The sequence below is a fragment of the Bos mutus genome, chromosome X (genome assembly GCF_027580195.1).
Source record: "Bos mutus isolate GX-2022 chromosome X, NWIPB_WYAK_1.1, whole genome shotgun sequence".
Classification (NCBI taxonomy): Eukaryota; Metazoa; Chordata; class Mammalia; order Artiodactyla; family Bovidae; genus Bos; species Bos mutus.
Genome location: NC_091646.1, coordinates 106,346,035 through 106,360,270, shown reverse-complemented (window position 1 = coordinate 106,360,270; position 14,236 = coordinate 106,346,035). Strand labels below are relative to the sequence as shown.

The 14,236-nt window shown below is 39.9% G+C and overlaps 1 protein-coding gene across 1 annotated transcript in view; it reads right to left on the bottom strand.

Moving 5' to 3' along the window:
- The window catches only part of RADX (RPA1 related single stranded DNA binding protein, X-linked), a 106,437-nt gene that overhangs the window by 37,356 nt on the left and 54,845 nt on the right, over positions 1 to 14,236 (bottom strand). The window contains 2 exon segments of the mRNA XM_070366067.1: positions 8,935 to 8,987; positions 12,063 to 12,082. Of these exon segments, the coding sequence (XP_070222168.1) occupies positions 8,935 to 8,987; positions 12,063 to 12,082 (73 nt within the window).

Sequence of the window (14,236 nt, the reverse complement as noted above, 5' to 3'; positions counted from 1 at the left end):
TTAGCAACTAAAACAACAACAAAAAAAAGAAGAAAGGTTTCTGCCACTTGAAATGGGCCAGCAGAGTAACACCTCATTAAGCACCATGAAAAACCACAGTAACACTGCACCACAAAAAGAAAATGACAATTCTCCAGAAACCAAAATTAAAAATCACAGAATATTGTGATCTAACTGATAAGAGAATTCAAAATAGCTATCATAAAATTCAATGAGCTACAAGATAAATCAGGATACCAATTAGTTCAGGTATAAAATTAATAAACACAAGGAATACTTTACCAAAGACACCGAAAGTAAAATGAAACAATCAGAAATTCTGGAGCTAAAGAACTTAATAAATGAGTTGAAGAATGCATTACAAAACACTGGAAATAGAGCAGACCATACGGAAGAGAGAATTAGTGAGCTTGAAGATAGAAATAGATGATACAAGGAGAAAAGAGAATTGAAATATTTTTTAAAGTGAGTAAGTGCAAAGAAAGCTAGCAGACTCTTTTAAGAAGGGCAGTATTAGGGTAATGGATATCCTAAAAGGAAAAGAGGGAGAAAGGAGCAAGGAGAAGAAAGAAATAATAGCTGAGAATTTCCCAAGTCTGCAGAAGGAACTATATATACAAGTCCATGAAGCTAGGAGAACTGTTGCCTCAATGCAAAAAGATCTTCTGCAAAATGCATTGTACCAAAGTTGTCTTCATAAGTCAGTGACACAGAAAGAATTTCAAAGGCAGGGTAAAAAGGATGGTAACCTACAAAGGAACCTACATTAGGCTATCAACAGATTTCTTAGCAGAAACTCTACAGGTCAGGAGGGAGTGGAATTGACATTCTCAAAATACTGAAAGATAAAAACTGTCACCCAAGAATACTCTATCCAGCAAAGTAATCATTCAGATATGAATGGGAAATAAAGAGTTTCTCAGACAAACAAAAGCTATGCCTTACAAAAAATGCTGAGAAGACTTCTTCTACCAGAAACAAAAAGGCAAAAAAGTTCATGAAAGTTTGAGTAAGGTAATAGACAGAATCATAAAACTGTAACTACATCAAAATAGGCTTTTTAACATTTTATTATAGCATAAATGTTAAAGCAGAAAAGAGGGAAACATAACTATAGCTACTTCAATTTGGTAACAAATTCACAACATAAAGAAAGATAATTTGAGAAACAAAAACATGAACAAGAATGGGGAAAAGGACATAACCTATATAGGCAAATGAAGATAAGATGCTATCAACAGAAAAAGGACTAGTTTATCTGTGAGATGTTGTATACAAACCTTATGGTAACCATAAAACATAAATCTAAAGCAGAAAATTTTCCGGTGGCTCAGTGGTAAAGAATTTGTCTGCCAAGAAGGAGATGAGGGTTTGATCCCTGGGTTGAGAAGAAATCCCTGGAGAAGTAAGTGGCAACCCACTCCAGTATTCTTGCCTGGGAAATCCCATGGACAGAAGAGCTTGGTGGGCTACAGTTGGTGGGGATGCCAAGAGTCAGACATGACTTAGCAACTTAACAACAAGCAGAGACACCAAACAAAAGAAAAAAAAAGGCAGGAGGGCTTCCCTGGTGGTCTGGTGGTTAAGAATCTGTCCTGCAATGCAGGGGATACTGATTCAATCCCTGGGGCAAGAGGATCCCGCATGCGATGAAGCAATTGAGCTTGTGCCCAACAACTACTGAGGCTGTGCTCAAGAGCCTGTGAGCCAAAGTTACTGAGTCCATACACTGCAACTACTGAAGCCAGCACACCTATAGTCTGTGCCCTGCAACATGAGAGACCACCAAAATGAGAGTCCATACCACAACAAAGAGTGGCCCCCACTAGCCAAACTAGCGAAAGCCCAAGTTCAGCAATGAAGACCCACCAAAGCCAAAAACAAGAGGAAGAAACTGAGAAAAATATCAGAGAAAACCATGAAACCAAATGGTAGATCAAAAAAGAATGAAAAAGAAATAATGGAGATACAGAGCAACCAATTAGAACTGGACATGGAACAATGGACTGGTTCAAAATTGGGAAAGGAGTATGTCAAGGCTGTATATTGTCACCTTGCTTATTTAACTTATATGCAGAGTTGCTGCTGCTGCTGCTAAGTCGCTTCAGTCATGTCCAACTCTGTGCGACGCCATAGACGGCAGCCCACCAGGCTCCCCTGTCCCTGGGATTCTCCAGGCAAGAGCACTGGAGTGGGTTGCCATTTCCTCCTCTAGTGCATGAAAGTGAAAAGTGAAAGTGAAGTCGCCCAGTCGTGTCCGACTCTTAGCGACCCCATGGACTGCAGCCTACCAGGATCCTCCATCCATGGGATTTTCCAGGCAAGAGTACTGGAGTGGGTTGCCTTTGCCTTCTCCGATATGCAGAGTACATCATGTACAAAGAGGAGCTGGGTGAAGCTCAAGCTGGAATCAAGATAGCTGGAAGAAATATCAATAAACTCAGATATTGCAGATGACACCCCCCCCTTATGGCAGAAATCGAAGAAGAACTAAAGAGACTCTTGATGAAAGTGAAAGAGGAGAGTGAAAAAGCTGGCTTAAAACTCAACATGCAAAAAAACTAAGATCATGGCATCTGGTTCCATCACTTCATGGCAAATAGATGGGGAAAAATGGAAACAGTGACACTTTATTTTCTTGGGCTCCAAAATCATTGTGGATGGCTACTGTAGCCCTGAAATTAAAAGATGCTTGCTCCTTGGAAGAAAAGCTATGACAAACCTAGACAGCATATTAAAAAGTAGAGGCATCACTTTGCCAACAAAGGTCCATCTAGTCAAAGCTATGTACGGTTTTCTAGTAGTCATGTATGGATGTGAGAGTTGGACTATAAAGAAGGCTGGGTGCCAAAGAATTGATGCTTTCGAGCTGTGGCGCTGGAGAAGAGTCTTGAGAGTCCCTTAGAGATCAAATCAGTCACTCCTAAAGGAAATCAACCCTGAATATTCATTGGAAGGACTGACGCTGAAGCTGAACCTCCAACACTTTGGTCACCTGATGCAAAGAGCCAACTCATTCGAAAAGCCCCTGATGCTGGGAAAGATTGAGGGCAGGAGAAGGGGGTGACAGAGGATGAAATGGTTGGATGACACTAAATGGACATGGGGAGAAGGAACTGGCAACCCACTCCAGTATTCTTGCCTGGAGAACCCTGTGGACAGAAGAGCCTGGTGGGCTGCTGTCCATAGAGTTGCATAGAGTTGGACATGACTGAAGCAACTTAGCATGCATGCATGCATTGGAGAAGGAAATGGCAACCCACTCCAGTATTCTTGCCTGGAGAATCCCAGGGAAGGGAGAGCTGGTGGGCTGCTGTCTGAGAGGTTGCACAGACTTGGACACGACTGAAGCAACTTAGCAGCAGCAGCAGCAATGGACATGAGTTTGAGCAAACTCCAGGAGGTAGTGAAGGACACAGAAGCCTAGCGCGCTGCAGTCCATTGGGCCACAAAGAGACAGGACTGAGCGACTGAACAACAACAGAGCAACCAGAAAACAGAAGATAAGATGGCAGTAACTAAATCCTCATCTATCGATAATCACTCTAAATGTAAATGGATTGAATTCACCAATCAAAAGATACAGTGGCTGGATGGATTAAAAAGCATGGCTGGATGGATTAAAAAGCAAGACACAGGAGGCGGTCCTAAGATGGTAGAGGAATAGGATGGGGAGACCACTTTCTCCCCCACAAATTCATCAAAAGAACATTTAAACGCTGAGTAAATTCCACAAAACAACTTCTGAATGCTGGCAGAGGACATCAGGCACCCAGAAAAGCAGCCCATTATCTTCAAAAGGAGGTAGGAAAAAATATAAAAGACAAAAAGAGAGACAAAAGAGGTAGGGACGGAGCTCCGTCCCAGGAAGGGAGTCTTAAAAAAGAGAGAAGTTTCCAAACACCAGGAAACACTCTCACTGCCGAGTCTGTGGCGAGCCTTGGAACCACAGAGGGCAACATGACCAGGAGGAAAAATAAATTAATAATTAAAACCCACAGATTACATGCCCAATGGTAACTCCCCCAGCAGTGAAGCAGCACAGACACCTGCATCCGCCACTAGCAAGTTGGGGCTAGGCAGGGAGGCGTGGGCTGCAATGCTTAGAGTAAGGACCGGGCCTGAATGCCCTGAGGGCAATCTGAGGGAACTAACTTGGGATAGCAAACCAGACCGGGGGATAGCTACCACGCGAAAAGCCCTAACCTAAGACACAGCCAGGCCTGCTCACAGAACAAAGGACTGACGAGAGCTACATGAAAAGCCCTAACTTAAGACACCATCAGGCCCGCACACAGAACAAAGGACTGAGCAGAGCTAGCCGGCTGCAGACCATCCCCCTCTGCTGACAGGCAGCCAGAGCCAGAAGGGGGCAATAGCAGCCCCAGAGAGGCATTATCTACCAAACTGCAAGCAGGCTTTGTTGCTGACTAAGATTTCTTGGGATTCTGGACGGTCAACATCTGCCTGAGAAGGTGTGCCGGTAGTACACCCAGAAAACTGAGCAGCAGGGATGGGGGAGGTGATAAGTTGCAGCGACCGTGCTTACCAAACACCTGATCACCTGAGCTGCTCAGACCTGGGAAGGGCACAAAACGCAGGCCCAACTGAGTCTGCACTCTGAGGACTACCCAAGTGCCTGAACCTGAGCGGCTTAGACCTGGGAGGTACTTGCAGCCCAGGGCCGGCCTCAGACGGTTCCCAGCAGAGCAACCTAGAGCTTGAGCAGTGTGAGCAGGGAGGGCACATGCACTGTGAGCAGGGGGCAGGCTCAGTGTGGCTGAGGCAGTGCGAGCACACGCCAGTGTTATTTGTTTGCAGCGTCTCTCCCTCCCCACAGCGCGACTGAAAAAGTGAGCCTAAAATAGTGTCCACCATGGCTCCCTTGTGTCACAGAGGAAATCAGACACTGAAGAGACCACCAAACAGAAGGAGCTAAAACATAGGGAACCACAGTGGAAGTGACAGGTGCAACAAATTAAAACCCTGTCGTTAGTACTGACTACATAGGAAGAGGCCTATAGACCTTGAGAAGTACAAGCTGGACCAAGGAACTATCCGAAAATGAATTGACCCCACACTGCCCACAACACCAGCAGAGAAAGTCCTAGGTATATTTTACTATCATTCTTTTTTTTTTTAATTTTTTTAATTTTTAAGTCCTCTATTACTCCTTTAATTTTCATTTTTATAACCTACTATTACTTTGCAAAAAAAGAGACCCTATTTTTAAAAGCAAACTTCATATATATATACTTTTTATAATTTTTGTGACTTTTTCTTCTTCTCTTTAATATGATATTTTTGAAAATCCAACCTCTACTCTAGATTTTTAATCTTTGCCTTTTGGTATTGGTAATCAATTTTGTACCTTTAAGAACCCAATCTTCAGTACCCATTTTTACTTGGGAGCGAGATTACTGGCTTGACTGTTATCTCCCGCTTTGCACTCTCCTTTTTCTCCACCGGGTCACCTCTATCTCCTCCCTCTCCCTTCTCTTCTCTACTCAACTTTGTGAATCTCTTTGTGTGTTCCAGATGGTAGAGAACACTTAGGGAACTGATTACTTGCTGGATCTGTCTCTCTCCTTTTATTCCCCCCTTTATCCTCCTGGACACCTCTATCTCCTTCCTCCCTCTTCTCTTCTCTGTATAACTCCATGAACATCTTTGAGCGGTCCAGACTGTGGAGCGCACGTAAGGAAGTGATTACTGCCTAGCTTGCTCTCTCTTCTTTTGATTCCACCTCATCTCATTCGGGTCACCTCTAACTCCCTCCTCCCTATTCTTGTCTCCATATAACTCTGTGAATGTCTCTGGGTGTCCCTCACTGTGGAGAAACTTTTCATCTTTAATCTAGATATTTTATCAACGGTGCTGTATAGATGGAGAAGTCTTGAGGCTACTGTAAAAATAAGACTGAAAACCAGAAGCAGGAGGCTTAAGTCCAAACCCTGAGAACACCGGAGAACTCCTGACTCCAGGGAACATTAATCGACAGGAGCTCGTCAAACGCCTCCATACCTACACTGAAACCAAGCACCACCCAAGGGCCAACAAGTTCCAGAGCAAGACGTACCACACAAATTCTCCAGCAACACAGGAACACAGCCCTGAGCTTCAATATATAGGTTGCCCAAAGTCACTCCAAACCCACGGACATCTCATAACTCATTACTGGACACTTTATTACACTCCAGAGAGAAGAAATGCAGCTCCACCCACCAGAACACCGACACAAGCTTCCCTAATCAGGAAACCCTGACAAGCCACCTGTACACCCACAGCGAGGAAACTCCACAATAAAGAGAACTCCACAAACTGCCAGAATACAGAAAGGCCACCCCAATCACAGCAATATAAACAAGATGAAGAGACAGAGGAATACCCAGCAGGTAAAGGAACAGGATAAATGCCCACCAAACCAAACAAAAGAGGAAGAGATAAGGAATCTACCTGATAAAGAATTCTGAATAATGATAGTGAAAATGATCCAAAATCTTGAAAATAAAATGGAATCACAGATAAATAGCCTGGAGAAAAGGATTGAGAAGATGCAAGAAAGGTTTAACAAGGACCTAGAAGAAATAAAAAAGAGTCAATACATAATGAATAATGCATAAAAGACTCTTGAGAGTCCCTTGGACTGCAGGGAGATCCAACCAGTCCAATCTGAAGGAGATCAGCCCTGGGATTTCTTTGGAGGGAATGATGCTAAAGGTGAAACTCCAGTACTTTGGCCACCTCATGCGAAGAGTTGACTCATTGGAAAAGACTCTGATGCTGGGAAGGATTGGAGGCAGGAGGAGAAGGGGATGACAGAGGATGAGATGGCTGGATGGCATCACTGACTCGATGGATGTGAGTCTGAGTGGACTCTGGGAGTTGGTGATGGACAGGGAGGCCTGGTGTGCTGCGATTCAGGGGGTCACAAAGAGTCAGACATGACTGAGCGACTAAACTGAACTGAACTGAACTAAATGCAATAAATGAGATAAAAAACACTCTGGAGGAAACAAACAGTAGAATACAGGAGGCAGAAGAGAGGATTAGTGAAGTAGAAGATAGAATAGTAGAAATAAATGGGTAAGAGAGGAAAAAAGAAATACGAATTAAAAGAAATGAGGACAACATCAGAGACCTCTGGGACAATGTTAACTGCCCCAACATTCGAATCATAGGAGTCCCAGAAGAAGAAGACAAAAAGAAAGACCATGAGAAAATACTTGAGATAATAGTTGAAAACTTCCCTAAAATGGGGAAGGAAATAATCACCCAAGTCCAAGAAACCCAGAGAGTCCCAAACAGGATAAACCCAAGGTGAAACACCCCAAGACACATATTAATCACATTAACAAAGATCAAACACAATGAACAAATACTAAAAGCAGCAAGGAAAAAACAACAAATAACACACAAGGGGATTCCAATAAGGATAACAGCTGATCTTTCAATGGAAACTCTTCAGGCCAGGAGGGAATGGCAAGACATACTTAAAGTGATGAAAGAAAATAACCTACAGCCCAGATTACTGTACCCAGCAAGGATCTCATTCAAATATGAAGGACAAATCAAAAGCTTTACAGACAAGCAAAAGCTGAGAGAATTCAGCACCACCAAACCAGCTCTCCAACAAATACTAAAGGATCTTCTCTAGACAGGAAACACAAGGGTGTATAAACTTGAAACCAAAACAATGGAGTAATGGCAACAGGATCATACTTATCAATAATTACCTTAAATGTAAATGGGTTGAATGCCCCAACCAAAAGACAAAGACTGGCTGAATGGATACAAAAACAAGACCTCTATATATGTTGTCTACAAGAGACCCACACCTCAAAACAGGGGACACATACAGACAGAAAGTGAAGGGCTAGAGAAAGATTCCACACAAACAGAGACCAAAAGAAAGCAGGAGTAGCAATACTCATATCAGATAAAATAGACTTTAAAACAAAGGCTATGAAAAGAGACAAAGAAGGACACTACATCATGATCAAAGGATCAATCCAAGAAGAAGATAAAACAATTATAAATATATATGCACCCAACATAGGAGCACCACAATATGTAAGACAAATGCTAACAAGTATGAAAGGGGACATTAACAATAACACAATAATAGTGGGAGACTTTAATATCCCACTCGCACCTATGGCTAGACCAACTAAACAGAAAATTAACAAGGAAACACAAACTTTAAATGATACAATGGACCAGTTAGACCTAACTGATATCTATAGGACGTTTCATCCCAAAACAATGAATTTCACCTTTTTCTCAAGTGCACACGGAACCTTCTCCAAGATAGATCACATCCTGGGCCATGAATCTAGCCTTGGTAAATTTAAAAAAACTGAAATGATTCCAAGCATCTTTTCTGACCACAATGCAGTAAGATTAGATCTCAATTACAGGAGAAAAACTATTAAAAATGCCAACATATGGAAGCTGAACAACACGCTGCTGAATAATCAACAAATCACAGAAGAAATCAAAAAAGAAATCAAAATATGCATAGAAACGAATGAAAATGAAAACACAACAATCCAAAACCTGTGGAACACTGTAAAAGCAGTTCTATGGGGAAGGTTCATAGCAATACAGGCATACCTCAAGAAACAAGAAAAAAAGTCAAATAAATAATCTAACTCTACACCTAAAGCAACTAGAAAAGGAAAAAATGGGTTAGTAGAAGGAAGAAATCTTAAAAATTAGGGCATAAATAAATGCAAAAGAAACAAAAAAGAGACCATAGCAAAAATCAACAAAGCCAAAAAGCTGGTTCTTTGAAAGGATAAATAAAATTGACAAACCATTAGCCAGACTCATCAAAGACAAAAAGGAAAAAATCAAATCAATAAAATTAGAAATGAAAATGAAGAGATCACAACAGACAACACAGAAATACAAAGGATCATAAGAGACTACTATCAGCAATTATATGCCAATAAAATGGACAACTTGGAAGAAATGGACAAATTCTTAGAAAAGTACAACTTTCCAAAACTGGAGCAGGAAGAAATAGAAAATCTTAACAGACCCATCACAAGCACGGAAATTGAAACAGTAATCGGAAATCTTCCAGCAAACAAAAGCCAGGTCCAGACGGCTTCACAGCTGAATTCTACCAAAAATTTAGAGACGAGCTAACACCTATCCTACTCAAACTCTTCCAGAAAATTGCAGAGGAAGGTAAACTTCCAAACTCATTCTATGAGGCCACCATCACCCTAATACCAAAACCTGACAAAGATGCCACAAAAAAAGAAAACTACAGGCCAGTATCACTGATGAACATAGATGCAAAAATCCTTAACAAAACTCTAGTAATCAGAATCAACAACATATTAAAAGATCATACACCATGACCAAATGGGCTTTATCCCAGGGATGCAAAATTCTTCAATATCTGCAAATCAATCAATGTAATACACCATATTAACAAATTGAAAAATAAAAACCATATGATTATCTCAATAGATGCAGAAAAAGCCTTTGACAAAATTCAACATCCATTTATGATAAAAAAAAAACTCTCCAGAAAGCAGGAATAGAAGGAACATACCTCAACATAATAAAAGCTATATATGACAAACCCACAGCAAACATTATCCTCAATGGTGAAAAACTGAAAAGCATTTCCTCTAAAGTCAGGAACAAGACAAGGTGCCCTTTCACCACTACTATTCAACATAGTTTTGGAAGTTTTGGCCACAGCAATCAGAGCAGAAAAAAGAAATAAAAGGAATCAGATTGGAAAAGAAGTAAATCTCTCACTGTTTGCAGATGACATCATCCTCTACATAGGAAACCCTAAAGACTCCACCAGAAAATTACTAGAGCTAATCAATGAATATAGTAAAGTTGCAGGATATAAAATCAACACACAGAAATCCCTTGCATGCCTATACACTAATAATGAGAAAATAGAAAGAGAAATTAAGGAAACAATTCCATTCACCATTGCAACTAAAGGAATAAAATACTTAGGAATATATCAACCTAAAGAAATTAAAGACCTATATATAGAAAACTATAAAACACTGGTGAAAGAAATCAAAGAGGACACTAATAGATGGAGAAATATACCATGTTCATGGATCAGAAAAATGAGTATACTACCCAAAACAATCTATAGATTCAATGCAATCCCTATCAAGCTACCAACAGTATTTTTCACAGAGCTAGAACAAATAATTTCACAATTTGTATGGAAATAAAAAAAAAAAACTCAAATAGCCAAAGCAATCTTGAGAAGTAAGAATGGAACTGGAGGAGTCAACCTGCCTGACTTCAGGCTCTACTACAAAGCCACAGTCATCAAGACAGTATGGTACTGGCACAAAGACAGAAATATAGATCAATGGAACAAAATACAAAGCCCAGAGATAAATCCACGCACCTATGGCCACCTTATCTTTGACAAAGGAGGCAAAAATATACAGTGGAGAAAAGAATCTCTTTAACAAGTGGTGCTGGGAAAACTGGTCGACCACTTGTAAAAGAATGAAAGTAGAACACTTTCTAACACCATGCACAAAAATAAACTCAAAATGGATTAAAGATCTAAATGTAAGACCAGAAACTATAAAACTCCTAAAGGAGAACATAGGCAAAAACACTATCCGACATAAATCACAGCAGGATCCTCTATGACCCACCTCCCAGGATAGTGGAAATAAAAGCAAAAATAAACAAATGGGACCTAATTAAAATTGAAAGCTTCTGCAAAAAAGGAAACTCTAAGCAAGCTGAAAAGAGAGCCTTCAGAATGGGAGAAAATGATAGCAAATGAAGCAACTGACAAAGAACTAATCTCAAAAATATACAAGCAACTCCTGCAGCTCAATTCCAGAAAAATAAACGACCCAATCAAAAAGTGGGCCAAAGAACTAAACAGACATTTCTCCAAAGAAGACATACAGATGGCTAACAAACACATGAAAAGATGCTCAACATCACTCATTATCAGAGAAATGCAACTCAAAACCACAATGAGGTACCATTTCATGCCAGTCATAATGGCTGCTATCCAAAAGTCTACAAGCAATAAATGCTGGAGAGGGTGTGGAGAAAAGGGAACCCTCTTACACTGTTGGTGGGAATGCAAACTAGTACAGCCACCACGGAGAACCATGTGGAGGTTCCTTAAAAAACTGGAAACAGAACTGCCTTATGACCCAGCAGTCCCACTACTGGGCATACACAGCGAGGAAACCAGAATTGAAAGAGACATGTGTACCCAAATGTTCATCGCAGCACTGTTTATAATAGCCAGGACATGGAAGCCACCTAGATGTCTATCAGGAGATGAATGGATAAGAAAGCCGTGGTACATATACACAATGGAGTATTACTCAGCCATTAAAAAGAATACATTTGAATCAGTTCTAATGATGTGGATGAAACTGGAGCCTATTATACAGAGTGAAGTAAGCCAGAAAGAAAACACCAATACAGTATACTAACACATATATATGGAATTTAGAAAGATGGTAACGATAGCCCTGTATGTGAGACAGCAAAAGAGACAGAGATGTATGAACAGTCTTTTGGACTCTTTGGGAGAGGGAGAGGGTGGGATGATTTGGGAGAACGGTATTGAAACATGTATAATATCATACATGAAACAAATCACCAGTCCAGGTTCGATGCATGATACAGGATGCTTGGGGCTGGTGCACTCGGATGACCCAGAGGGATGGTACAGGCAGGAAGGTGGGAGTGGGGTTCAGGATGGGGAACATGTGTATACCCGTGGCGGATTCATGTTGATGTATGGCAAAACCAATACAATATTGTAAAGTAATTAGCCTCCAATTAAAATAAATAAGTTTATATTAAAAAAAGCAAGACACAATTATTTGTTGTATCCAGGAGACTCATCTCAACTCTAAAAAGAGAAATATAAGGTGAAAATGAAGGCATGCAAGATGATGCTTCAAGCAAAATGCAGACAAAAGAAAGCAGGTGTAGCCATACTTATATCAGACAAAATAGACTTCATTCCCAAAATTGGACAAGTTAGAAGAAATGGACAGATTTTAGAATCATACAAGCTTCAATGACTGAAAATCTGAGTAGACTGAACACTAGTATAGCGATCAGTTAAATGATCAAACAGTAATAAAAAACCACCCCCAAACCAAAACTCCAGGACCAGACAGCTTCATAGGTGAATTCTACCAGACATCCATAGATGATTTAATACCTTTTAAAATTCTTCCAAAAAATTGAAGGGAATGCTTCCTAATTTAAAATGTCCATATCACCTAAAGCAATCTACAGATTCACTACAATTCCTATAAAAATCCCAAAGACATTTTTCCCAGAAATAGAACAAAAAATTCAAAAATTTATTTGGAACCACAGTAGACCCCAAATAACCAAAGCAATCATGAGAACAAAACTGGAGGTATCATACTTCCTGATTTCACACTATATACACAGCTATAATAATCAAAACAGTATGGTATTGGCAGAAAAACTGACACATAAATCAATGAAACAGAACTGAGATCTCAGAAATAAACTCATACATATATGAACAACTTATTTATAACAAGGGAACAAAGAACATAGAGTGGTGGGAGAAATCTCTTCAATAAATGGTATTGGGAAAACTGGACAGTCACATGCAAAAAAATGAAACTGGACCACTATCCCCAACCACACACAAAATTAACTCAAAATAGAGTAAAGACTTGAGTGTAGGTCCTGAGACTATAAAACTCATAGAAGAAAACACAGGCAGTATGATCTTTGACCTTGGTTTTAGAATTATCTTTATAGATAGGTCTCCTCAGGCAAGGGAAACAAAACCAAAAATAAACACAAATGTGACTACATTAAACTAAAAAGCTTCTGCACAGGAAAGAAAACCAGCAACAAAATGAAAAGACAACTTACCAAATAAGAGAAGGTATTTGCGAATCATATATCCCATCAGGGGTTAAGATACATAATATATAAAACACTCATACAACTCAGCTTCAAAAAAATAAACAATCTGAATAAAAAATGAGCAGAGGACCTGAATAGACTTTTTCCCAAAGAAGTCATACAGATAGCAAACAGGGACAGGAAAAGATGTTCAACATCACTAATTATCAGGGAAATGCAAATGAACACCACAATGAGATTATCATCTCAAACCTTCACACCTGTCAGAACATCTATTATCAAAAAGATAGCAGGGACTTCTTTGGTGGTCCAGTGGTTAAGACTCTGTGATTTCACTGCAGGGGGCACGGGTTTGATACCTGTTTGCAGAACTAAAACCCTGCAAGATGCATGGCATGGTCAAAAAATTTAAAAAATAGAAAAGATACATGCACCCCTATGATCACAACAGCAATATTGGTAACAGCCAAGATAATGGAAATAATCTAAGTGCTCATCAACAGATGGATAAAGATGTAATATATACAGTGGAATACTACTCAGCCATAAAAAGATGAAATCTTATCATTTGTAACAACATGGATGGACCCTGAGATTACCATACTAAGTGAAATAAGTCAGACTAGGAAAGACAAATACTATATGATCTCCCTTATATGCAGAATTAAAAAAAGACAAAAATGGTTATTTCCTTTTTGTAATTCCCTACTTTAAACTTACATTCAATTACTCCATGCTGAATATGGCAGATAAGAGCTTATGTTATGGGTTGAAGTATGCATCCTCAATATTCACATTGAAGTCCTAATCCCCATTACCTTGGAATTTGACCTTACTTAGATATAGGGTCATTGAAGGTGTAATTTAGTTAAGATGTGGTCATATTAGAGTAGAGTGGGCCCTTAATCCAATGACTGATGCCCTTACCACATGGGGAAATTTGGACACAGATTGGAGTGATGTTTATACAAGCCAAGGAAAGCCAGAGATGGCTAGCAAATCACCAGATGCTAGGGGTAAGGCATGGTGCAGACTTTCTCACAGCCCTCAAAAGGAATCCATTCTACTGACACTTTGATTTTGGACTTACAAAGCTGTGAAACAATAAATTTCTGTTGTATAAGTCAAACAGTTTGTGGTACTTTGTTATAGCAGCCCTAGAAAATTAATACAGATTTTGGTATCAGTAAGTGGTGTGCTGCTATAAAAAATACATAAAAAACATAGAAGTTGCTTTGGAATTGGGTATTAAGTGAAGGGGGCTTTCCCTGTGGCTAAGTAGTAAAGAATCCATGCACAATGCAGGAGATGCCAAGAGATGTGAGTT